The sequence below is a fragment of the Suncus etruscus genome, chromosome 15 (assembly GCF_024139225.1).
Source record: "Suncus etruscus isolate mSunEtr1 chromosome 15, mSunEtr1.pri.cur, whole genome shotgun sequence".
NCBI lineage: Eukaryota > Metazoa > Chordata > Mammalia > Eulipotyphla > Soricidae > Suncus > Suncus etruscus.
The window spans coordinates 64,808,444-64,834,925 of NC_064862.1; the positions used below are offsets into that span (position 1 = coordinate 64,808,444).

Consider the following 26,482-nt stretch of genomic DNA (forward strand, 5'->3'; position numbering starts at 1 on the left):
CTCGCACTGTTTCAATGCCTTTATTACATAAACCCAATTAGGAATTTAACATCATGGCTCTTTTCTTGTGTAGGTGATGGATGAGGCCAACCACCACAATGATGCTTGCCAAGGTAACCACAACAGCCACAGCGCTAAAAGCAACATACACAGAAGTTCCATGTCCTTTGGAGCCCACAACATCTAGAAAGGAAGACATTTAAGACTTAGGATCATATTTAAGTTATAAGTCAAAGCCTTTTATATAAAGATTGTAGAGAACGAAGTAGAACAAAATCTCAAAGGCATTTAGGAAGCTTGATGCAACAGGGTGGCTTGTTCTTAATCTGAAATTGAGTCTCACTCTTCGTCTTCCCCAACCTGACCTGTTCATGCAGCTTATTAGTTTTCACTATTTTTTGTATGTGTTTTGGGGCCACCTCTGGCATTTCTCAGGTTCTATTTCTGGCTCTGTTCTTGAGGGAGGTCACACTTATAAGTGCTCACCAGGGGCTCATGATGTTGCAGGGATTGAACCTTGACCTCCACAAGCAAAACATGCATCCAACTTTGAGCTACCTGAACTGTTTTCATTATAGCAAAAGTCACCCGAAGCTTACACCAAGAAGGATCTTCGAGTCTCTGCATATTGTTTAATTTAGTATCCCAGTATTAACAGATTTAATTGGTTGCCCTAAATTCAGTGTCTTTAACAAATTGGAAACTTAACTTTAGGCCTAGAATTTAAAATCAGGTAAGATCAGAAATGAAGCTATGAGACATTAACAGAAACAGACTAAATGCTGACTAAGATTGAGAGCAGCAAGGCACATCTTTTCTGACCTGTTAGTCCTACTTGTCGGAGCATCCTGAATTTGTAACAGAGTATGTAAAATTATCAAGAACACTTCAAAGTGGTCAGAAAGTACAGCAGTTAAGGTATTTGCCTTGCATGTGGCTAGCCTGGATTTGATCCTGGCATTCCATATGGTCCTCCAACACTGTCAGTATTCCTGAGTGTAGAGTCAAAAGTCACTCCTGAGCATTGCTGGAGGTGGCCCAGAAACAAAAACAAAACAACAACAAAATCAAGAACACTTCAATGTGGCACTAGTGACAAAATTTAGAAACAAAGGAATGCCCATGAATGAGGATCAAACAGTAGCTGGAATTCTATAGAATAGTAGTAAGGCAGATTTGTAAAAGGTCAAGGAAATCAAATGATAGAAAAGTAGGTAGAATATGTGATCCTACCTGTAATTAAAGAGGGATTTTTTTTAACAGCACTTTAAAAGAATCTAACCTTTTTTCAAGAGATTTTTGGATGCATATGTAGGAGATTCAATAAAAAATTCCCAGAAAGAAACTTTCCTATTGGTTTAGGCTTATCACCAGCCCAGGTTCACAAGATTACAACCTGACAAATATTCAAGAACTGAAATGCACAGAGTATGCATGGATTTAAGTTTATACCTCTGATTGAAGCAGAGTCATCTGGCAGCAGAAGGATGGGTCCTGGAAGACTTACTATCATTTTCTCTTCTGTGACCTCTGTGGCTGGAGAGAGGTTGGGTTTGAGTTCAAGTTCTGGAATAGTAAATAGTGGTGTAAGATGTGTGAATTGAATACTTAGAGCAGATCTCTATTTTGTTCCCTGAGCATCTATGTGTTTTCACCTGTCTTTGCAGTATAGGTGATATACCTTACTTTAAAAATAAACCAAGCCCTTAATTACACCCCAAGGCACACGCTACTCTAAAATTACCCATATACCATCTCAGGGCATGTAATTAATTTATTTTATATTTTTTGGAGATATCTCCCCCCTCTTGAGTTCTCTGCATTTTCTTTAATGCTGTACCACCATTTTTCTCTCCAAAAGTAAGGGATGGATGATGGGATGGAGATAGGGAATGAGGTAGGGATGAAGGTGGGGATGGAGAGAATTCAAAGAGTAAGCTTGGATTTACTTAGACTCAGGAATGCAATGTTTTTAGGGTGTTGTCTTTAGAAAACCAGGTTATAACCTTGTGTACAAAAATAGACTAGTCCACAGAACCAAAAATCTAATCATTTAGGACTCTCTAGAAAGTCAAACTGGACTAAGGTTTCTTGGGTTCTGGAGGGCAGGGTGAAGAATGAAGTACTCATCCTTACTGAGTTTTCCATTTGGGCAAGAGTCATAGTACAAAGGACTAGAAAGTTTTTTTTTTTTACCTCGCTTCTTCCTCTCTGTAACATTGCAAGTCACAGAACACAGAGGGGAATCAGGAGAGAGTTGATTGCAGATTAAGGAGCTGCAGTGGAAGTAGACCTGGAGACAGGAAGAGCTAAATGGAATCAATGTACTCTTATTTAGCCCATTCCAAAGGAATTGTTAATCACTTACCAGATTAGAGAACACTTGGGCTTGTGATACAAAGGCAAAGGTCTTCACATCAAATCTCTGGTAGTGATTAGGATAGGGCACGGATGAGCCAACTGAATGAAAGGTCGTCTTGTGGCTGTCCAGGTTATAGTCACATCTAAGAGGCACACATCAGGGAGGGGCATAAACCACATTCACTTGACTTAAGTTTGATGTTCTAGTTCAGACATATGTAATACATTCATTTCTATTGTTATCTGTTTCTGTATCTTAAGATGCCTGTTTGACTTGATCTAGTAAAGATATTCATGCTGTACATGATAGTGCTATTTTATTATACTCTTACTTATATAGCAGTTTCTATAGTCATAAATTAACTATAAAAATATAGATAAAATTTATGTTCTCAATACAGTAAATAAGATATAATATAGCAATAAAATATAGCAAATACTTATTGCGATTAACTGTGGTTTGTTGTTGCTATTTATAGTTCAAATTTTCATTAAATACTCATGTTAACATGTTTGACCACAAAACTTAAGAGTTATAAATTCGGGGCCGGAGTGGTGGTGCTAGAGGTAATGTGTCTGCCTTGCAAGCACTAGCCTAGGATGGACCACGGTTCAACCCCCAGTCCCATATGGTCCCTCCAAGCCAGGAGCGATTTCTGAGCCCATAGCCAGGGATAACCCCTGAGCGTCAACGGGTGTGGCCCAAAAAAAAAAACAAAAAAAAAAGTTATAAATCTTACACATAGCAGGGGTTTGTAGGGGAGGGATATGGGGGTGTTGGTGGTGGGAATGTTGTACTGGTGAAGGGGGGGATGTTCTTTTTATGACTGAAACCCAACTACAAACATGTTTGTAATCATGATGCTTAAATAAAGATATTAAAAATAAAAAAATTAAAATTAAAATAAATTTTACACATAGCTTTTCAGATAATGGCCTAAGTTTTACTAAATTATATTCCAAAGTTAGCACATTAAAAAAAATATAGCAGGGCCCAGAGAGATAGCACAGTGGTATTTGCCTTGCAAGCAGCCGATCCAAGACCTAAGGTGGTTGGTTCGAATCCCGGTGTCCCATATGGTCCCTTGTGCCTGCCAGGAGCTATTTCTGAGCAGACATCCAGGAGTAACCCCTGAGCACTGCTGGGTGTGGTCCAAAAAACAAAAAAAAAAAATATATATATATATATAGCAAATGCTTGTCACTTGAAGTCTTATATACTAGCATAGACAGATAGCTATAGAAATGTTTATAGGTTGGGTTAAGCAAGTATGAAGAAAAATGTTAGGTCTGGGTAACAAGGCAATTAGAATAGGTATCATGGTTCAGGGGACAAGAGATCATCTATAATGGACTCAAGAATTGAGCTGTGTGGCCAGTGCATGGTCTGGGACTCAGGAATGTATGAGGTCACAAGATTAGAGAATTTACAACAGCTTCGAAGAAGATAAAGTACTATTCTCTCTAGGTGCAGATTTCTGTAGAACATTGTTGGCAGAACCGAGATAACAAATGCCAATGCATGTGTTGTAATCAGCTTTTGCATTATGGAGTTCAGGTCTGGAGTCATATGGGTATTAAAATGCAACCAATTAAGACTTTGGACTAGTTGTTTAAGTATCATGCTTGAGTATTTTTTTTTTTTTGAGTAATAAAGTGGCCAGTGCCTCCATCAAGGAGGATTGAGATTCAAGTAGAAAATGAGCATCGTATAACTCAAAGCACATGGTAGATGTCTAATAACTAGATGGGATATGGAGAGCTATTTTCTCTACAAATAAGGAGTGTTAGAGCCCATATTCCTTGGAAAGGACTCTATTTTAAAAGTAAATGGGAAAACATGGATCAGTTTATTAAATTAAAAACTGTTATCAAAGATACAAAAATCATGATCTTGTGCTCTTCTGAAGACCAAGATTATTTCTTTCATCAGCAATATGACAGATTAGATTAACTAGGCTGCTGGATGAATGGAAATTACTTACCCATTCACGATCATATTCCATTGGGGGTGAGAGGTTGGGTCTGAGGTGGGTGTTGCCCAGCAGTCATCTAAGACCAACTTGATGTTGGGGTCAGTCCTGTTTAAGATTTTCACTTCCAGGTAGATTGGTTGGCGAAGATATTTCACGACAGGGTATTCCTTGTTCCCATAAGGTTGAAGGTAGGACTCATCTGAAAAGGAATGAAAATGTGCGTTCAGTATTGCTGCTAGCAATATCAGGAAGATCATTTAAAACATTGTAAATCTCACTTTAGGGGAGAGTTCCCTGAAATACTAAGTTTTCATTATTTGCAAAGCCTCACCTGAGTAGGTTTGCAAGAGCAAAGCAAGTGGTCCTGGCTTCACGGAGGCCACTGGGGGAGGAAGATTTTCAACATTGGTGTTGATTAGCATGTTATCCCTGATGTAATAACACCTTACTGTCATTCTGCAAGTGGGTAGGAGAAGGGTGGTTCAAAAAAAAATTTTAGGTTAGAAGACTGGTAAATTCGATCTGAAAATGGAAGTATTAAAAAGTCATTGCATGGGCCGGGCGGTGGCGCTGGAGGTAAGGTGCCTGCCTTGCCTGCGCTAGCCTAGGACGGACCGCGGTTCGATCCCCCGGCGCCCCATATGGTCCCCCAAGAAGCCAGGAGCAACTTCTGAGCGCAGAGCCAGGAGTAACCCCTGAGCGTCACAGGGTGTGGCCCAAAAACCAAAAAAAAAAAAAAAAAAAAAAAAAAAAAAAAAAAGTCATTGCATAATACCTGAATTCACTATCTCTGGAAATTTTTCTTGGAGGAAGATCTGTCCAGAGCGCATGTATTTCATTTTCATAGAGGACTTTGTCATCCTGGAACTTAATGTTAGAGAAAATGGTTAGCTCATTAGTTCAAAGATAGTCTTTTTTGGAGGGTGGCCCCACGTCCATCAATGTTTAAATGTTATTTCTGGCTCTGCATTTAGATGGTGTGGCTTGGGAGACCATATGCTGGAGATTGAACCGGGATTGGCCACATGCAAGGCAAGTGCCCTTCCTACTTTACTATCACTATGGCTCTCAAAAATAAAGCCTTAGCTTCTTGTCATATGACAGCACATACCTTATAAGTTGTTCCACATCCATTTAGGGGTATATGGAACTGGACCAGTCTCTGAGATGAAGTCTTGAAAGCAGGCTGGCAGGATGAGTCTCCCACTCTGAGGGTACTCAAGTTGAGAGCTGGTTTTGTTTGATAGCTATAAATCTCAACATTCATGAACCCATCTTGGGTACACAGCTCACCTGCAAATGTGGAGGAAGTTTAAAGTAGTGCATCTACCATGTGAAATTTGTCATTTACCAACCTTAAGTTATGAAGAGAAAAAAAAAAAACCTTTAAATTTCAAGTTGAGGGCATTAAACCCAGACCTGGGTACTAAGGTGGTAGTAATATACAGTAACTTTGTACTGCCACAAACACTAACATTCTAACCATGCTACGTAAACTATAAATAAGTATTTCCAGGCTGCATTACTTTTGAGGATATTGCTAAGTTTGAGGAAAGTTTAAATTTAACAATTTTAATTATAAGTGAATAAGATTGTTTTTCTTTGGGGGAGGGGAGAGGAGGGCAGGGGTGTGGATGAACCTTCCAAACAGTGCTTAGCAGACTCAGTGGCCTCAATGATTCTAAGCCAACTGGACTGCTAGTTCAATGCAAGAACCTAGGGTTGTGATGCTGAGTGGGCACTGTGGTGTATGGGATATGGAGGATACATCTGGCAGTGCTGGTGGTAGTAGTGATAGGGTCCATGTAGTGCCAGGAATGCAGATGCCCTAACCACTATATTATATCCAAGACCCAATAGTAATCTTATTCTGTATTAGAGACCCACAGTCATTGTTAAACAGATACCAAGCCATGTTTAGGAAGATTTGTACTCCTTATGGCTCTATAATAGAAGCTGGAATGACATTTCTGATGTGACCAGTCATTAGTTCAAGAGTTTAAACTTTAACACTTTCCCACATGCACAAGAAAGAACAAAATTAAGAGCTTTACCTATAGAAAGTGGTGTCTCACAAAGACACTCAGGAAAAACCACCATGGATATGATCTTCCGTTGAAAGAAAAAATTTAGTTTGAGGGAAGGTAAGTAGAACTGGTAGGAAAGGCATTTTTCAGAAAGCTGAAAAGAGAAGAATGTCCATTAGCATTCTTGGTCTATCAGGGTCCAGAACATGCACAGGGAGACAAAAACAATACATTTGCTACCTGTTGGGTACTCCTTAGATTGGATTTCCCTTTTAATCCAACTGGAGAGAATTTGTCATGGCTCCAGATCAGTATTTTCCACAGGCATGAGAAAATTTTGCTTTAAGTGCAGACCCTAGTGTACTAAATGTTCTTTATACTTGGTATTTAAGCTTAAATTAACAAATCATTCCAAAGAGACTAGTCTTCTGGCAAGGCAAGTCTGAATAAAGAGTATTCTAAAGATTTGCAGTATATATGTATATATATTTTTTGCAGAGCACACATATCCTAAGATTACTCCATAGCATGTTTGCCAATTATACAAGATAAAACTTGATTTGGGCTCTTATTTGAGACTCCTTGAATCAAGCTGTTTTATTCAGAGGAAACTTTAATCATTTATGAATAAGCCTAGAAAAGTTTTCCATGGCAGAGATGAAAGAGGCTTGGTTTGGGGGAGGAAACTTTAGTTACTTGGAAATTGGTGCAGAATGAGTGAGGCTTGTAAAGTTTTACTCTAGCACAATTAAAATGTATGGGGAAACTCAACTCATATCAAGATTAACAAGAAAACTTTCTAGTCAGACTCTAGAATGCTCAGTGGTTTAAAATGGAACATACTTTTGTTTTGAGAAGAGTCTTGCTGAAATGCAATCTCAAGCCATTTTTTTCTTCGATGTGAATCCCATGGTTGTGCAACTCACTCACGTAAATGTTCTTATTTTCAACGTTCACAGAATTTAGCTTTCCAGGAAACTCTGGTATGGTGAGAGTCATGTGTGTAGCATTACAGATCACGAAATCTATAAATAGACAAATAGACCATGATCAATCTTGCAGGCCCCAGTATACGGTCTCCCAAAACTGAAGTTGGCACTTCCCAGATAGGATCTTACCTGTCACACAAATCATTTGTGAAGAGAAGGTGGTCTTCTGTCCTGGACTTACATGATTGAGCTGCAGAGGCAGTGTGTAGAGATGACTGTGGCCTTGCTGTATGTGGGTAGGGTGGGGAGAAATTTCAGAAGATATTGGTTTACTTGAATTTCTCATCAACACTTGAAGATTACAAACATTATTCAAGCATTAAGTATCTTTTGGTATAAATAGAACTTAGATAATGTCTTTAAAGTTTTCACTTTGGCAATATTCTGATTTAATTAGGAAAACTTGAAAGATCTGACAAGTTAGTCACAACTATTGACAACTAATCATTTATTTGGAGAGATGAGAAAAAGCTTCTCGTTTCATGACTATCTTAATACTAGCAATATTCAGAAAGAATGTTAGACTCAGATCTGCTCATAGTTAATATGTAACAGGAATATTCTTGAGTGACCGACACTTAAACACTTAAAACAGGTACTGGCATCTTAGTACTTTTGTATTTTAACTCCTGTACTTTTGCATCTTGATTGTTAGCCTCCAAAGCACCAATCCTTTCTGTAAAATAGTGACAACAGAAATGCCTTAATAAAAGACTTAATAAAATGTCTTAAGAGTAGCCAGCTTTCATTTTACATAGTAATTTTGGAGAAGAGGAACATTGAATTACTGGTTTTTAATTCTTTAGTACTCAGTATAATGATAGGTATTACTGGTATTCCTGTGGACTAAGTTTTATTCTCAAATTTGAAGGCATAGTTGAAATCATGCGTGGGTTTAGAATATTGATCTTCACAATGCAAATTAAAATAACATCATCTCACACAGGTGATATCAGTACTTGTCAAGATTAGAAACCAGTGATGGTAGAGATGTGGAGAAAAGCCTTATGCGCTGTTAGGAACATCATCATGTACAAGCAACCTTTACAGAAAGTATGGATACCTCTTAAATTTAACAACTGAGCTTCCAGCTTGTGACAGGAAATAAACACTGGTGAAGAAATGGGTGTTGGAACATTGTGTGACTGAAACTCAGCCGTCAACTTTTTTCTTTTTAATTTTGGGTCACACTTAGTTCTTAGAGGTTACTCCTGGCTCTGCACTCTGTAATTACTGTAATTACTGTAATTACTTCTGGAGGTGCTCAGGGACCACACAGAATGTTAGGGTTTGAACCCGAGTCAGTTCTGTACAAGGCAAATGCCCTACCTGCTGTACTATTGCTCCAGATCCATCAGATACTTTTTAACCCTATCTCAAGGTGATGCAATAAAAATATTTAAATACAGCTTCCATATAACTAAGTAAATCAATTACTTAGCTATCTACTCAAACAACCTCTTAATATTTTGAAATATAGGCACTTTGTTTATCTGGAGGGAGGGATTTGGGCCACATCTCTGGGTTTATTTCTGACTCAGTCTGAAATATGCAGTCATGCGCAGTACTAAGGATCATTGAAAGGGAAGGTGAGCACCTGCAAGGCAAGAGCCTTATAATCTGAATTCTCTCTGGCCTTCTATACATCTCACAATAGCTAAGATTAGGAAAGAATCCAAGTGCATAGAACAGCTGAGTAAGTAAATTGGTATACATATACATAGAAATATTGCTCCATAATAAAAAGTGAAATTCTGAAATGATTGGTTATGTTGATAACGTTAGACATTATGCTCGAGTCAGAGGGAAAGGAACGAATTCATAATAATTTATATTATGTATGGAATAACAAAACACAGTAAGAATTTTAAAAAACAGCTAATGGTAGTAGACCCTGAAAGTAGGCTACAGAACTGGGTTTGCCAAGGGGGTAAAGGAGTGAAGGGGATAAAAGATTTAGGGGCATTAGGTACAGGAATGCTGGTAAGGGTGGTGTTGCAATTTTATGAAGTCTGAAACACTATCAGTATTGTAAATCCTAGTTACTAACTGAAGATTGGAAAAACTCATCTGAGCCTAGTGGTGTTATAAAAGATTTTATACCTACCGAGTAGTAGGTTACTCCAGTGGCATTGAATGACACTTGGATGGTGATCTTTCTGTTGTCAACTAGTACATTATATCCTTGTTTTGTAGCTTCATATAAGCTGAGGCTTTGGGCTCCTGCTTCATCAATCACAATGTTCCATCCCATTTGACTGAAGTCTTCCTAAAATAAAAAGTTTTGTTTCAAATGCTGTCACTTATAAGGATTAAAATTATGCCGCCTTTGATACAGAATTAAATATTTAGGTCTAACTTGAAAAATTATTATCATACCAAACTTTCATCAGCCAATCGAGGAGAATTCTCAAAGGTGAACTGTAAGAGAAGAAAAAAAAGTCATTTATTTGGAGGAGAAAGTTTTGAAACTCTTACCTGACAGTGTATGTAGAACATCCAGAGGTGCCATGTAGGTCTTACCTTAAGGGCATAATGTAGGATGTAGCAGAATAATCACAGGGTCAGTCATGAACCCCTGATTCTGAGTATCAGAAGTTATGAAAACTTCTGATTCAAATGTCAATTGGAAGATATAAATTTCCTTCTTACTAATTTTAGACACTAGGATCTTAACTGCATAGCTCAGTCCATAGAAAGTTTTGTAGCCATAAGTTCTATTGTTAGACTATAAAATACACAATTATATGATTGGCCTCATTTACTACCAATGTCCTGATATCTGACATAGGGTCTGGCACATGATAGGTATTCAGATTATTATTGTGACTTATTGTAATAATTATTCAAATGTTACTGTGACTTCAGCTATCAACTAAATCTTCTACTTTCATGTATAGTATACTGACATATAGGTTCTTTTGATTCTTACTTACCCAGTAAATTGTCTTTATTGTTCTTAAACTACAGACTTGTAAACAGAGGTCTAGCATGGTTAAGAGATCAATGCTAAATCACATAAAAATTTAGTGAAGAATAGGATTGAAATTCCTAAGCCCAGCCCTCGTCTATATTTCCACTGCAATAGTTACGGTAGAAGTAATTAGCTTGCTCCACTTACAGACATAAGATCCTTCAGGCACTTTGTAGCTCCAAAAAATTCAGTATCTTCTTCATCTTCAGCAGGACAGCTGATATAATATGTAGTGTTCCTTTCTTTGGAAGGAGTATTTATTAAAACGATACTTATCTGATACTGGTTAAGCTGTGTGCAAGAAGCATAATTAGAACAGTAAGTCAAGGTACCTTAGTGGTAAAGGAAGTTCCAGATTATCCTATGAGAGACTCAGGAGATAATGCAGCAGGTAAGGCTTGCCTTGTACACAGCTAATCCAGACTTGATACTTGGTAATAAATGGTCCCTTGAAACCCTCCAAAAATACTTTATTTTTTGGGGGGGTCGCACCCCTCAGGGGTTACTCCTGGCTATCTGCTCAGAAATAGCTCCTGGCAGGCACGGGGGACACCGAAATTCGAACCAACCACCTTTGGTCCTGGAACAGCTGCTTGCAAGGCAAACGTCGCTGTGCTATCTCTCCGGGCCCAACTTTTCAGTTTTTAAGACATTACAAGTTGCATATAGACTATAAAATAAGATGTACTTCACAGAATAAGGTGAAAAAATGTGAGTTCCCTCAGTGAAGGGAAATGTCAAACGTGAGTCTGCCCACCACCCACAATGGCTGAGACAGATGAGCTTAATAAACACTTGAATGACTCAGGAGAGGATCTAAAGCAGCCAGGAATTTAAGAAGATAAAAGTTGAGCTACAACCCCTGATGCTCAAAGAGACCGTTTTCTGCCAATTCACAATTGGCATAGTTGAAATATATTGTTTCATGACAGAAAAGCAAGGTACCCTTTAGAAACCATGGTATCAGTTAATTCAAGGCTTTGTAACTCAAGTCAGATAGTATTGTTTTCATTGTTGTTGCTTTTAGGGCACACCCAGTGGCGCTCAGGGCTAACTTTTGGCTTGGTGCTTAAAGATTATTCTTGATGGCCAGAGAGATAGCATGGTGGTGTTTGCCTTGCCAGCAGCGGATCCAGGGCCTAAGGTGGTTGTTTTATCCTGGCCTCCCATATGGTCCCCTGTGCCTAACAGGGGCTATTTCTTTCTTTCTGAGCACCGCTGGGTGTGGCCAAAAAAAAACAAAAACAAAATAAAAACTGAAAAGTTATTGTCTCAAGGACCACCACACAGCATTCAGCATAACATCCACAGGCTTGGTTTCTAGATGCCTGATTTATTTATTTATTTATTTATTTATTTTGTGCCAGCTCCTTAACCAAATCCCCCCCCCCCCCAAGTTTGGTGTCCGGAGGAGAGGGAGAGGGAGAGAGAATGAGAGAGACAGAGACAGAGAGAGAGAGGAGAGGAGAAGAAAAAGTAAAGGAGAGAAAGAAAGGAGAGAGAAGAGAGAAGAGAAAGAAGAGAGAAGAGAAAATAGAGAGGAGAGAGAGAGGAGAGGAGAGAGAAGAGAAAGAGGAAAGGAGAGGAGAGGAGAGAGAGGAGAGAGGAGAAAGAGAGAAAAGAGAGAGATGAGAGCGGAGAGAGAGAAGAGGAGAGGAGAAAGTGAGAGGAGAGAAGAGAAAGGAAAGGAGAGAAAGAAAGGAGAGAGGAGAAGAGAGAAGAAGAAAGAAGAGAAAATAGAGAGGAGAAAGAGGAGAGGAGGAGAGATAGAGAAAGAGAAAAGGAGAGGAGAGGAGAGAGGAGGAGAAAGAGAGAAAAGAGGAGAGAGAGGGAGAGAGAGAGAGAGAGAGAGAGAGAGAGAGAGAGAGAGAGAGAGAGAGAGAGAGAGAGAGAGAGCGCCTGAGGCTAGACGGATGTCAACTGGACAGAAGCCAGGGGAAAAAGCCTAGATGCCTGATTTAGAGGTCTGCAATTTCAAACTTTTTTTTTTTTTTTTTTTTTTTTTTTTTTTTTTTTGGTTTTTGGGCCACACCCGTTTGACGCTCAGGGGTTACTCCTGGCTATGCGCTCAGAAATCGCCCCTGGCTTGGGGGGACCATATGGGACGCCGGGGGATCGAACCGCGGTCCTTCCTTGGCTAGCGCTTGCAAGGCAGTCACCTTACCTCCAGCGCCACCTACCCGGCCCCGCAATTTCAAACTTCTTAAAGTTGGAAAATGTTGTTTCAGGAGGGAAATATTACTAGAATTTTTCCACAAAGGGTACATATTTATAAAGCAGTTACAGAAAATCTCCCTAGATCAAAGGATCTAGAGTTCAGCTTGTATATAGATCAAAAATTTTATTATCCTCACAAAGTTTAACTGCTTGCTTCAGAATCAGGTGAAGCATCCTGTAAACAAGTTGTATTCTAGGACATTCAGGACCAATTCATCATACATTAAGTGATATAACTTTGTATTTTGCAAGTTCCCCAAGTGATTCTTTGCATACTGAAGCTGAGAATTTCCACTTAGGTTGCCATTTAATTGGGCATTCCAGTTGCTTGACAAGCTGTTTCTCTGCTCTGCTTTTTATTGAATACTGGTATCAGAGCAGAGAAGTTCTCTATTGCTGGCATCAAAAAAGCCCATCTCCACCCCCCTTCATTTTATGAAGTAGATTCAAATAAAAATAACCTGTTTAGGGACCAGAGAGATAGCATGGAGGTAGGGTGTTTGCCTTGCATCCAGAAGGACAGTGGTTTGAATCCCAGCATCCCATATGGTTTGCGTGCCTGCCAGGGGCAATTTCTGAGTGCAGAGCCAGGAGTAACCCCTGAGCACTGCTGGGTGTAACCCAAAAACAAAAAAAACAAAACAAAACTAAATAACCTGTTTATGGGCCAGAGCAATAGCACAGCGGTAGGGCATTTGCCTTGCATGTGGCTGACCCAGGATGAACTTGGGTTCAATCCTCAGCATCCCATAGGATTCCCCGAACCAAGGAGCGATTTCTGAGTGCATAGCCAGGAGTAACCCCTGAGTGTCACCAGGTGTAGCCCCCAAAAAACCAAAAACCAAAAAAAAAAAAAACCTGTTTGAGCACTTTTGGGGGGTTAGGTGCTATATTAAATGAGATCATATCAGATTTAAAAAACCTTGGAGAGAAAAACAATTCCCCTTTCTTAAAAGGTAAACAGGAGCTCTGAAAGGTAAACTAATTTGCCCAAGATCACATGTAGATAAGTGGCAAAACCAGGATTCAAGTCCAAGTCTCATCTGCCAACCTCAGCATCATTGACATTTTTTTTTTTTTTTTTTTTTTTGGTTTTTGGGTCACACCCGGCAGCGCTCAGGGGTTACTCCTGGCTCTATGCTCAGAAATCGCTCCTGGCAGGCTCGGGGGACCATATGGGTGCCGGGATTCGAACCGATGACCTTCTGCATGAAAGGCAAACACCTTACCTCCATGCTATCTCTCCGGCCCCATCATTGACATTTTAGGCCCAATAACTCAATTTGTGTGTGTGTGTCTGTGGGGGGGAATGGTACACTGTGCAGTGTAGATTATTAAGTACTCATGGGCTTGGAGCTGCAAGGTATCATTAGCAATCTCCAAACATGAAGGAATGTCTTAGAAAAAAACAGAAATCACCCCTAGTTAGTTACTACTGCTCTATTTCAATAGCTATGTCATTAACTAGTTTATGACTATTACTAATAACATCTCAAATTACTCGAGACTACTTACCATCTTTCTGGCACAGGTCTGAAATGGAACCATCAAGGTGACTTCTTCTGGACCCAAGATATAATTGCAATTCAGCCTTTCAACACCAGTACCTGCAGAAGCCAGAGCAGTTTTAGATAGTGTGGCCAAAAGGTAAGTTTCAATTAGTCAATCAAAGCCACATAACCAAGACTGCCAATCCATTTCTACCATACCTCAGTTTCTATTATAACCAAGACTTGAGAGCTGCTAGGATGTGCAGCTAAACATTTCTTGAGGGTATTCTCAGATATACTATCGCCTTGAACAGACAAGATCTTCCACTCTTGAAAGTGGCATGCAAATTCAACTTTTCTGGCATTATGGTATTTGTATGGCTGTTCTCCCACATTTGTGTATTATGTTCACTAGAAAAATGAGCATAGAGCCTTTGGCTCAATATAAGGGCATGATGAGATAGAACATATTTACCTACCAAGCATAATTATATCCCATGTCTTAAGGTCTATAGGGTGAATAAACTTCAGTATTGCTTCCTCTTTATTGCAAGTGACAGAACCTGAAGAGCAAAGGAAGCAGGTGATATCAAGTTAGAAGCAACATGATTTCCATAGACGTCTATAATAAGTATTTTTCCTTTCCAATAGGCATTAAGGAAGATAGTAATTGGAAGAGATAAAGTTTGCTTCTTAGTTTCAGGGAGTATACACATTGCTGGAGAGCCAACTATTTAAGCATGATATAAATGTAAGGAAGGTATCAATTAAGTGGCCAGAAATTACTCAGGGCTAAGCTTAGGTTTGATTAACAAGCACACATACAAAAATCAGGCTACAACCTTGGCAATTAAGCTGTTAGAGGCAGGGATAGAGAGATCTAAAATCTAAAAGGAGAAACAGAGTCATGTGGTAGGGCATTTGCCTTGCATGTGACCTACCCAGGATGGACCTGGGCTCGATCCCCAGCATTGCATATGGTCCCCTGAGCCTGCCAGGAGTGATTTCTGAGTGCAGAGCCAGGAGTAACTCCTGAGCACCCCCAGGTGTGGCTCAAAAACCAAAACAAAAAAATAGGTCCTATGGTGGTGCAACAGTAGGGCATTTGCCTTGCATGCACTAACCTAGGACAGACTGTGGTTTGATCCCCTGGCACCCCATATGTTCAAGCCAGGAGCAATTTTTGAGCACATAGCCAGGAGTAACCCCTGAGTGTCACTGGGTGTGACCCCACCCCCCAAAAAAAGAAAACACCTAAAAAGGGGCCAGATAGATTAATTATAGATATTAGTATAAAGATTAAAGTGCTTATCTCAAACACAAATGACCCAAATATGATTCCATGAGCACAGAGCTAGGAGTAAGCTCTAAGCACAATCAGGTGTGGCTCCCAAGTCCTAGATGAATAAATAAGATAAAGAACTGAAGAATGCAAATTTTGTTTCTATCTGGGGAGTAGGGTCACATCTGGTTTTCTCAGAGTCTAATTCTGGTGAAAGAAGAGGTCAAGAAAAACTCAAGGGCTGGAGAGATAGCATGGAGGTAGGGCGTTTGTCTTGCATGCAGAAGAATGGTGGTTCGAATCCCGGCATCACATATGGTCCCCCAGGTCTGCCAGGAGCGATTTCTAAATGTAGAGCCAGGAGTAACCCCTAAGCACTGCCGGGTGTGACCCAAAAACCATAAAACAGACAAAAAAAAACTCAAAAAGCAGGTTTCCCTGCCTCAACACCCAATGACAAGTGAGATGAAATCAGAAGACACTCCACGACACCCTGGCTTTGACATAGGATTTGTGCAAAGGTCTCTAAATACAGAAGCCTGACTACCACAACCGAGTAGAACTTTTCCTGGGACCAAGAGGAAAGATCTTGGGGTTGGACAATTAGTACGCCCAGAGTCTGTAGTTGGTCTAATGACAGTATGTTTTATGGATAGAGACACTGAGATACCCTGGATTTTTAGACCAAGGGTATTTTCTTTCTAATTTCCCCAATGTTTGCTGAACCTATGCAAACAAAACAACTGCTACCCTCCCTTTTAATTTTATCTTCTAGATAGGGGCTCCCACCTTGGGACAGAAATTACTTTGTTTACCTCATATTTCTGCATATTTCTACAAATTGAAAAAAGAAGAAAAAAAGTGGATTGAGGACCGGAGAGATAGCATGGAGGTAGGGCATTTGCCTTGCATGCAAAAGCATGGTGGTTCGGCTTCCCATATGGTCCCCGAGCCTGCCAGGAGCAACTTCTGAGCAAAGAGCTAGGAGGAAACCCTGAGCGCAGCTGATGTGACCCAAAAACTAAAAAAAAAAAAAAAAAGTGATAGGGGCCAAGTAGTCTCAGGTGCATTGGGGGGGGGGGGGGAGGTCAGAACTAAATACCCAAGCCAAAGTCACAATTAAAGAAACTCAAAAGGGGGGCCAGCGAGGTGGCGCTAGATGTAAGGTGTCTGCCTTGCAAGCGCTAGCCAAGGAAGGACAGTGGTTCAATCCCTCGGCGTCCCATATGGTCCCCTCAAGCCAGGGGCAATTTCTGAGCACTTAGCCAGGAGTAACCCCTGAACATCAAACGGGTGTGACCCAAAAAACAAAAACCGAAAAAAAAAAAAACACCTCAAAAGGAATATCTCTGGTTTGGTTTGCTATAATCACACTGTAAGGTTCAGTTGATATTTTAAAATAGCTACTCCTAGAAAAGAGAACTCAGTTATGTAATCTGCCGCTCTATGGGTGCCTAGAAGCAGTGGAGGGAAAAGAGTGGAAATGTTTTATTTAGCAAACTAATTTAGGCAGTAAAGTAAGTCATAAGTTAATGATGGAACGTGTAGTGCTGGTAAGAAAGGGAGCAATTGGAATTGTTTGACCCTTGTTTGGATTTTTTGGTTTTCCAGGTATCTTAGCTCAAGCCGTTTTCTTGAAGGGCACTGCCTTACCACTGAAGCATTCTCAAAGGGTACATTAACCCAGATACATACCTAAGTCAGAGTTCTTCAAAGAGTTCACTGAAGTCACAAGGATGAAGAGGAGAGAAAGGGACCTGTGGGTTCATGGAAAGAGATGAGAGAACGTTAAGGAAGCACACATTAATTTCTCAGCACAGTGGCTTCTTCCCTGTCGGCTCCAGATTTTCTCACCTCCAGTTTGCACTGAATGAGCTTGGGGGATCATCACCATCTCTCTGCCTGCTCGCCATGGCTGAAAGCACTTCCACACCAACTGAGAGGGGAGGACTGCTCTGTGTTTTTATAACCAGTACCCTGAGTTGAAGACACCTGAATTCTCCAGGTCTCCCACCTGGAAGGAGACAAGCATTCTAGAATCCTGAAAGGAGCAGAGGCCTGTCCTTTCTAATTCTTGTCTTGTGGATATGAAAACCAGCTGTTTTATGAGTAAACCAGAAACCAGATTTCCCTGAAATTTCCTCCACATGAATTAATTAGTGTGTTTTTAAAATTAAAAAACATGTTAATATTTATTTATAGTAGTTTAGGTACCATGGTTAGTTACAATAGTGTTAACTTTTTTTGGTGTTTTTATATATAACACTTGTGAAATTTTAAATGTTTTTTGACAAATTATTTAGAATTCTAATACAGAGTGCAAGAAGGTGGTGGGATTTACTTGAGGAAAAAGCATCTCTTGTTTGTACCACTAACCTTTCCCTTGATTAACTCTCAATTCATATCCTGGCTTTGATTATCTCCTGGCTCCTGATAATGCATATGAAGCACCTTTTAACAAAAGGGGGGATCATGGAGAGATAGTATGGCAGATACAGCATTTGTCTTGCATGAAACCAACCTTGGTTTAATTCTGAACAGTTTGCTCACCTCTAGGAATGAACTCTGAGCACAGCCAAGGTGTTACCTTCAAACACTAACCTCTCACCCCAAAGGATAATCCATTTTTCCAGTAGGTATATAAATGTAAGGTTACTGATAAAGGATGTTAAAAAAATTAAAGAAGGTTCTAGAGAAAAACAGAAACTCAAAAACTAAAATATATAACCTCACCAATGATCAGGTAACTATTAGTTTTAGTTATGTAAACTTCATGAAAACTTTCTACAAATACCATATACTGGTTTTTAAAAAGGCATTTGTCTTTAAAGACAAAGTGATATGCATGATACCCCTTCATTAACAGTAATGCAGAACACGGGTCAAAAAGGAGAGAGAGAGAAAGAGAGAGAGAGAAAATAGGAAAAAGAGAGAGAGAGAGACTATGCCTGTCCCAGGGCAGTCCTGGGGGAATGGAGGGAAACTGGGTATGTTGGTGGCAGATGACAATGGTGAAGGGTGGTGTACATGCTATGACTGAAATTCAATCATAAATAATCTTGTAACCATGGTGCTTAACTAAAGTAAATAAAAAGAAATAAAAGATATTAGGAGATACTTGGGATATTGGTCATGGAAATGTTGCACTGGTTAAGAATTATATATATACATACATATTAAAAAATAAAAAAAAAGAAAAGGCCTCCCAATTCTTTTTTTTTTTTTTTTTTTTGGTTTTTGGGCCACACCCGGCAGTGCTCAGGGGTTACTCCTGGCTGTCTGCTCAGAAATAGCTCCTGGCAGGCACGGGGGACCATATGGGACACCGGGATTCGAACCAACCACCTTTGGTCTAGGATCGGCTGCTTGCAAGGCAAACACCGCTGTGCTATCTCTCCGGGCCCCAAGGCCTCCCAATTCTTACCACAGGTTGTGTTCTTTACACTGACTGTATAGAAAGGGGAGGTACAGTAAATGCACCCCATATATACCTCAACACAGGCCCTTTGCCTAGACTGTATTGTGAATTGGGGGACAAAAATGGTATTAGGGGGCTGGAGTAATAGTACAGCAGGGAGGATTTTTGCCTAGCACATAGCCAACCCTGGTTGCATCCCTGGTACCCACAAGTCTAGGCAGGAGTGATTCCTTAGCTCCTGCATGTGTGCTTAAGACAAAATAAAACAGTAAATACATAAGGTTTAAGTTTAAACTGTGTTTTATAATCTGCTTTGATTACTTTACATGTCATGACTATTTTTCATAACCTAAAGACCTCTTAGTCATTTTATACTTGAATAAGTTGGCGTTTGTTAGCTGTTCTTTGATGATAAATATTAAGAACGTTTCTAATTATTCACCAATATAAGTGACAATATGATGGATATTCTTGTACATTTCATGGTGTAATCCTCAAGGTAAATTTTTGAAAGTGGAAATATTAGATCATAGAAAGTTGTGAAAATAGGAATATCACATGTCACTATTGGGAACTTACATATGGGAAAAATTAATGAAAAAAATTGCCCAAGCTTTGATAATTCAGTGTCAGGACCAGTTTTAAGAACTCACATTTTTTGAGAGATAATCAATATATCTATTTAGCATTTCTAATTACTTTTTTGAGATGTCTGGTTTTTAGCTGCCCATATTCTATCAAGGCTAATATATTGCTCACATTCTGTGCAAGAAGTAGGGGTAGCATTTTTAATTATTGATTTATATGTTATCTTAGTGATATAACTTGAGAAGTAATCTCCAGTTCAAGTTATAGGGTTTTGAAATATCTTAGATCAAATTAGAATTTCCTTAATTTCTTCTTTTTTGGGGGAGGGGGATATACCTAGTGATGCTCAGGAGTTACTCCTGGTTCTATAATTAGGAGTTACTTCTGGCAGTCTTTAGGGGCCCATATGGAAGCTGGAATTGAACCTGGGTCTGCCACATGCAAGAGAAGAAACCTCCCCACTGGATTATCTCTCTTGCCCTTCCCTAGCTTCTTCTTTGAAAAGGATCACGTGAAGCTCTCATTCATATTACAAATTCCTGGAGCTCATATAAAAGCTGTTGTTTCGGGCTTTCCCAAGAAGATCTTGGGTCAATGAATGCTTAACTAGCACCACAGGTGAATTTTTTAATAAGAAAAATTTGGAAAATAGGTAGAATAAAGGAGGTAAGGGAATGGGAAATGGATAGAGATCAACTTCTTTTATGGGAATTATGTCCTAAGAGAATCAGGAAGAGCGACCAAAAACTCAGAATAAGCAGATTTGGAAGAATAGATGTAGTAGAGGAATTTGGGTTTTGAGTAGAAGAATAACAACTTTTTCTAAAATTTTCCCCCCAAGGAAGTACCTTTATAACAAACATAAAGGTCATTTGTTGGCACAATGGTGACAATGATGATAAGATTTTAGCTCAGAAGATAATTTTGACCCTAGCTGTCTTTCAATTTTGTTTTATTCTAGTCTTCCCAGTATGCCTCACCCTCAGCATAATTTTCTGTTTTACTGATTGTGCTATTCCCACCACCTGTGATTTTTACCTGTGGCCCTCTTGTAATATGGCTCCAAAAGGGTCAGATGACCCAGAAGTCGCCCACTGAGTTAGCCTGCATTGGAGAAAAGAAATGTTGAAGCCTGACTGAGATAAACCTATTAAGAAGGAGGTGAGAAAAGTAATAAACTGATTATATGGCTTTGCCTCTCCAGGTCTTGCCTCAGCTCTAGGCCAATAGGAATCAACCCTATGTTTGTGCACAAAGATGCTAATGTATTCAGTGCAGTCACCTGTGAAAATGAGGAAGAAATACTTTTCCACAATGAAAGGTCTCATTTCACTAGGTATGAAAGATTACAATCTTATTTTTTCCCCAAACAATAGGTCCTTAATGTATAGTGAAATTGCTTCCAAATGTATTAGTTTCTGCATTTGGGGGGGAGACTAAATTTGCTAATTGATCACATTCCTTTTCCACTCCCTGTCACTGCCTGAGTGGCATGAGGTTTATTTCAGCAGCTCCATAACGGTCTGTACATAAAGGGACTTTTAGAGTGAAATACTTAAGAATGCAATGTTGTCTGTTTGAAATGCATTTATTTTTAATTTTTTTTCTTTTATTTCATTCATTGAAATGCCTTTTTTTTTTTTTTTTGGGCCACACCTGGTGACGCTCAGGGGTTACTCCTGGCTATGCGCTCAGAAGTCGCTCCTGGCTTGGGGGACCATATGGGACACCGGGGGATCGAACCACGGTCCGTCCTAGGCTAGCACAGGCAAGGCAGGCACCTTACCTCTAGCGCCGCCGCCCGGCCCCTGAAATGCCTTTCTAATAAACAAGCTTATAATTCTTTATGGGGGCATTACTTGGGCCATACCCAATATAGCTCAGGGGCTATTCCTGATTCTGTGTTTAGGAGTGATGTCTGGCAATGCTCAGGGGACCATATATAGTACTAGGGAAAAAAACTGTAGTCAGATATAGTACAAGGCAAATATCTTAACTCCTGTGCTATCTTTCCCTCTTCAGTTCATAGGGTTTTTTGTTTGTTTCTTTTGGGGCTACACCAGGTGACATTTAGGTGTTACTCCTGGCTCTATGCTTAGAAATCACTTTTGGCAGATTCAGGGGACCACAGCAGATACGAGAGATGAAGAGAAATAGCATAGCAGATAGGGTACTCGCCTTGCACGCAGCTGACCTGGGTTTAATCTCCAGTACCACATAGATTTTCCCAAGACCTGCCAGCTTGATCCCTAAGCACAGAGCCAGAAGTAAGCCTTGAGCAGAACCAGGTGTGGCCCTCAAACTATATATTTATGACTATCTAAATGACAACCCATATTTCTTCATCAGGAAATTGAAAGAAAAGTGATGGAAACTCTTCAGCAGCTAAACTAAATGCAAAGATTCAATAATCTATCAATGTTGATATTAAAGATGCCAATAGTCGAGACAAGAAAAATAATTCAGGGGCCAGCTGTGTTTGTTTTGCATATGCAAGGCCCCAGGTGTGATCCCCAACACAGCATGCCCCCTTCCAGCACTGCCTGGAATAGCCCTAGAGAACTCCTCCACCACTGGGGTCGCCCTAGTGTCTTACAGCACTGGTGGCCTCAAGTAGCACTATATTGCCAGCTCCTAGCATTATACTGTCCTCTTGGCCCTGAACGCTTCTGGGGAGGGCTTTTTAAAAATATATACATATATATTTTTGTTGTTGTTGTTGTTTTGTTGTTTTTGGTCACATCCAGCAGCACTCAGGAGTTACTCCTGGCTCTATGCTCAGAAATCGCTCCTGGCAGGCTCGGAGGACCATATGGGATGCCAGGATTTAAACCACCGTCCTTCTGCATGCAAGGCAAACCCCCTACCTCCATGCTATCTCTCTGGCCCCTTTAAAAATATTTTTTTAAAAATTCAGCCATAAAATTGCATGTTTGGAACTATATAATTAGTTTTTTATATTTTACTTAAAATAAAAATAAAACCAAAGTCTTTATGTGTATATATATGTGTGTGTGTGTGTTTATGCACTGTTACAGAACTGTGCATTTGCTTTTAATGTCTGGAAGTGCATGCTGGAGAAAATGATGGAACTGCATTATCCAGGAGAAAGTGTGAGAGTTAGGTACTTCACCACTGTTTGGCCATGCTGAGCATTTACAAGTACTGTTTCTCTTGCTGGCCATCAATCTTTCTTGGGACAAGGAATATGGAGGGAGAGGGAAGGGGGAAGGGGAGGGAGATACTGATTTTTTGTAAATTTTATACCTTGATATTGATTAAATTTAAATTTCTTGGTCATAAAACAATTGATGAAAATAATTGTAAAGTGATAATAGCAGTAATGGTAAATCGGATTGTGTTTAAATGAACTAGAGAAGCCCTAGAATGAAACTACACAGGTCAAACTAATGTGGTATAATGCTCAATGCATGGAATGCATTCACCAGGCTCCCAAAGTCCACACTGTAAAACAAAGCAATTAAGTCTAAAGGTTTTGTGACTTGCCCAGAGTCAAGTCTGAGAATTTGCAAGACTGAGAACTCCAGTGAAAAATCAGGTCATGGCTCTCAAATTTATTATGAATCTCTCACACTATTATCTCTCTCTCGCTCTCTCCCTTTTCTGTTTTTTTTTCTGCCCTCTGTGTGTGTGTGTGTGTGTGTGCGCGCGCGCGCGCGAGTGCATGTGCATGTGCATGAGATGGTGTTTTAAAGCTCCATGTGGTTCAATTAGCTTTAATAGCACAAAGTGGTATTAGAATATGAAAAATAAGAGACATAAAAACTTCTCCCTGTTATGCTAATGCAGCTGAGAATAGCTTTTAAATATCAACTATAAATTTAATCTGAAAAAACAAGAGACTGTGTCAATGTGAATAGTTTTTGAACATCATATGGTAGTTCTTTTAACAATGTAACTATACAATTTTTTTTTTTTTTGGTTTTTGGGCCACACCAGTTTGACACTCAGGGGTTACTCCTGGCTATGCTCTCAGAAATCACCCCTGGCTTGGGGGGACCATATGGGACGCTGGGGGATCGAACCGCGGTCCATCCTACGGTAGCGCTTACAAGGTAGACACCTTACCTTTAGCGCCACCTTCCTGGCCCCGTAACTATACAATATTTATGTCGTTTTCTTCTTTGACTCTTTAGAAATATCCAAATTCAAAGAGTCACCTAAGAACAATAGGTTCAAAATAGCCCAGGAGGATAGTATAAAAGGCTTTACCTACTAGTAAAATATATAGATAAGGCAGCTTAGATAAATGGATAAAAAGAAAGCTCAGAAGTTCTAAATGAAAATGCATATATACAAATATAAATACAGATTGCTTTATAGCTAATAGCTAGGGGTATGTTTATCACTGAAATAGAGAACAGGTTTTCTTGGCAATTCAGTACATTTATTTTAGTTGATATAATTAAAATTTGTTGACATTAAAATTCTGCAGGATTCGTTTTATTGTAAAGGTCACCATTTTCTACCCCTTCTCATCTTTCCATCCCTCCATTCTATGAAGCATGCACTTCTTTTCTTTTCCTCCTTACTACTTCTTCGCCTCCCCATTGTAATTAGTCTAGTAACTTAACTTGCTTTGGTCAGGAGGTATAGTGGAAATAATAATGTGCCATTTCTGAGGCTAAGCTGTAAAGATACTCCATATTCCCTATGAGAACAGTCCAGACCAGTCTGCTGGATGGTGAGGATCACAGGTGCAGATAGAGCAGGACTTTCCTCAAGTAACTAGCTTCCAGCTGATCCCCTGCCTACTGATAGATGAGTAAACGCAGCTAACATCAAATGAATCTAGTTGATGTCAATGAGATCAGTTGACTGAAGTCATGTGAGCTAAATCAAGGAACACCACTGTGGTGCTCTTTGGGCCATTTCCTATGATGTTCAATCCTGCAGAGAGAGAGCCTGATGGGTCAGTACTTGGGTCTAGAGGTGAGGGGCACTCTTGGAGCCACTCCAGCAGTGTTTGAGTGGAGATGTGATACTGGGGACCAAACCCAAAGGCTTGTAGTGCTAAACATGTATTCTAGCCACTAAGTCACATACGGGTCCCAGGCTTCTTGTTTTAGGGGTGGTTTGTTTTACCAGCATAACTGTGGCAATAGTTGTCCCTGAATATTATTTTGAATTCCTATTTCAAAAAATTGAACCAAGTTTTAAATTCTGATAGTGCATAGATAGACCTTCTACTGGGAACATTATTGAGCAGCCATGAAGCATTAAAGCCCTCCCCCCTCGATTTTTTTTGTGTAAATGCAAAAAAAAAACCAAAACAAAACTGTCTCTTCATGGGGTTTGCTCTCTTCTGGGGGAGACCATATGACACTTTATGCAACACAAGACCTCAGCACTAGTAAGTCACCTTAAATACACACTGGCATATATTTTTTCTGTCTGGAATATTGTCCTTTACTTTTGATAAAAGCATCATGTTGTAGCTTCAGAGAACTCATTTTCCCATTAGTTAGAATGTTAGTGACACTTTCAATCAAACTGCCTCCATCATTTGGGCAAGGAGTGGGCACTTGCATGAAGCTAATCAAACAATCAAACCCTTTCTGAATGGCATTTAAAGCTTGATCAGAACAGCATCCATTGGGGGCAGTCCATTCCCTGAAGGGTTATCTTCAGGTTGTCTTAAATCTTGTAAGCTGTTAAATTTCCCCCAGAACGCCTCTATAACTCACTTCTTCCTATTTCAGGAAGTTTAGACAATCCTTGGTGTATGTGTCTCTCTAAAATTCACCCTTTCCTTTTCTTCACTCAGAGTGATTGATCATCTCAACCACTGTGGCGTTTACTCACCTTCCCCATCAAGTATGGAGATCCCCTCATTGCCCCCAAAAGTAGAATCTTTCCAAAGAACATGTTTAAGTTCAAATGATGCAAAACAAAGAAGCAGTCAGTCACAGTCATCAGGTGTGGAATAAGACAAGTACTTGTAGGGAACAAAATGACTTTTTATTGGGCAAAAGCGAATTACTGAAGAGGGACAGGTTGAATGTTCCACAGGCCCCAATGAGGATAGGGGAATCCCATACCTCCTACTTGGGGAGGATAGGAGATGCTGGTCCGGTAGTAGTTCCATGCAATAAGTAGTCCACACAGATATGAAGTTTTTAATAGGCAAGAAAACTCACACAACGAGCTCTTCACAAACAAGCCAGTCGCTCCACCACGTGAAACCACAAGCCTAGCTCATCAGCTTATTAGCCTAGCTCCCCTTAATTCAGCTCCAAACATAACCCCTCTCTCAGGGTTGAGGGGAAAAAGCCTGAAGAAAGGCAGTGGGATCAAAGATACAGGTGGGAACTATTTCAAAGACCTCTATATTCCTCACATATTACAAAAGCTTCCTCCCTCGATAATATAAAAGAAACTTTACTTTTTGAATGTGATTGAATTTCCACCCAATTTATGCTTTCAGCCTCTGGTGAAGCAATTCTGGTGAATAGGCAACTTTAAGCAACTGAATCCTATTTTAATATATTTTATAAATGCTAAATTCTTGCTTCAAGGATTACATTATGTTCTTGTCTAAAATGAAAAGCAATCAGTTTGTTGAAAATCAACAGAAGGGCCCCACATTCCAAGATAAATAATTTGTCTTTGCATAACTTCAAATGTATGTTTCTCCTTTTGATATTATCTTACTCTTGGCTCTATGCTCAGGGATCAAGACTGGCATGGCTCCAGGACCATATGGGACATTGGATCTTCAAACCTGATTAACTGTTCTCTGTGGCTCCTTACTGAGTATATTAACTGTTATAAGTATATGAACTTGAAGTTTGTACTAAGTTGAAGAAACTGTGTAACATTCTGACTTCTTTGGGCCACTTTGCAACTCTGAAATAACTGAAGTTCTTCCTTTGGTCCAGATGTAGGAATTATTTATTTTAGAAAACATAAAAAACTTTCTCTCTTTTTATTTCAGTAGGGGCTCTACTCAGTGGAACCTGAGGACCTATGGTCACCCAAGATGATGTCCTAGGGATGAGGGAGGGGCCCAGGCTCTGCAATGTCCTGTTGCTCATGCTCAGCAGGGTTGTACCAGGACCATTACTGGTGTTGCTGAAAGCCCATGTGTTGCCAGGATCAGGCCTTTGAGTCACATCCTCAGTCCCATCAAGAAAGTT

The 26,482-nt window shown here is 39.8% G+C and overlaps 1 protein-coding gene and 1 non-coding gene across 2 annotated transcripts; one reads left to right on the forward strand and one right to left on the reverse strand.

Annotated features, from left to right (window-relative positions):
• Nucleotides 1-37: 37 nt before the first annotated feature.
• Nucleotides 38-17,229, reverse strand: ZP2 (zona pellucida glycoprotein 2). The gene is made up of 18 exons (XM_049788147.1): nt 17,171-17,229; nt 17,012-17,073; nt 14,514-14,597; nt 14,060-14,151; nt 10,475-10,618; nt 9,733-9,774; nt 9,461-9,622; nt 7,483-7,579; nt 7,208-7,389; nt 6,392-6,518; nt 5,449-5,630; nt 5,113-5,204; nt 4,669-4,793; nt 4,347-4,536; nt 2,369-2,504; nt 2,197-2,293; nt 1,453-1,536; nt 38-183 (listed from the first exon to the last, which is right to left on the reverse strand). Exons 1-18 carry the CDS (start codon nt 17,227-17,229, stop codon nt 38-40), a joined length of 2,103 nt encoding a protein of 700 aa, XP_049644104.1.
• Nucleotides 17,230-18,723: 1,494 nt separating this feature from the next.
• LOC126031931 (small nucleolar RNA SNORA51) lies at nt 18,724-18,856 on the forward strand. The gene has a single exon (XR_007503738.1). It is a non-coding gene; the product is annotated as a small nucleolar RNA SNORA51 (small nucleolar RNA).
• The last annotated feature ends 7,626 nt before the right edge of the window (nt 18,857-26,482 follow it).

Bases quoted from the DNA above. Each gene is read 5' to 3' on its own strand.
- ZP2 (XM_049788147.1), bottom strand. From the start codon at position 17,229: ATGGCGAGCAGGCAGAGAGATGGTGATGATCCCCCAAGCTCATTCAGT. The intron at 7,390-7,482 runs GTAAGATCCTAT...GTCTATTTATAG, and splicing joins ACAAATGATTTGTGTGACAG to ATTTCGTGATCTGTAATGCT. The intron at 4,537-4,668 runs GTGAGGCTTTGC...ATTCCTTTTCAG, and splicing joins GCTCTTGCAAACCTACTCAG to ATGAGTCCTACCTTCAACCT.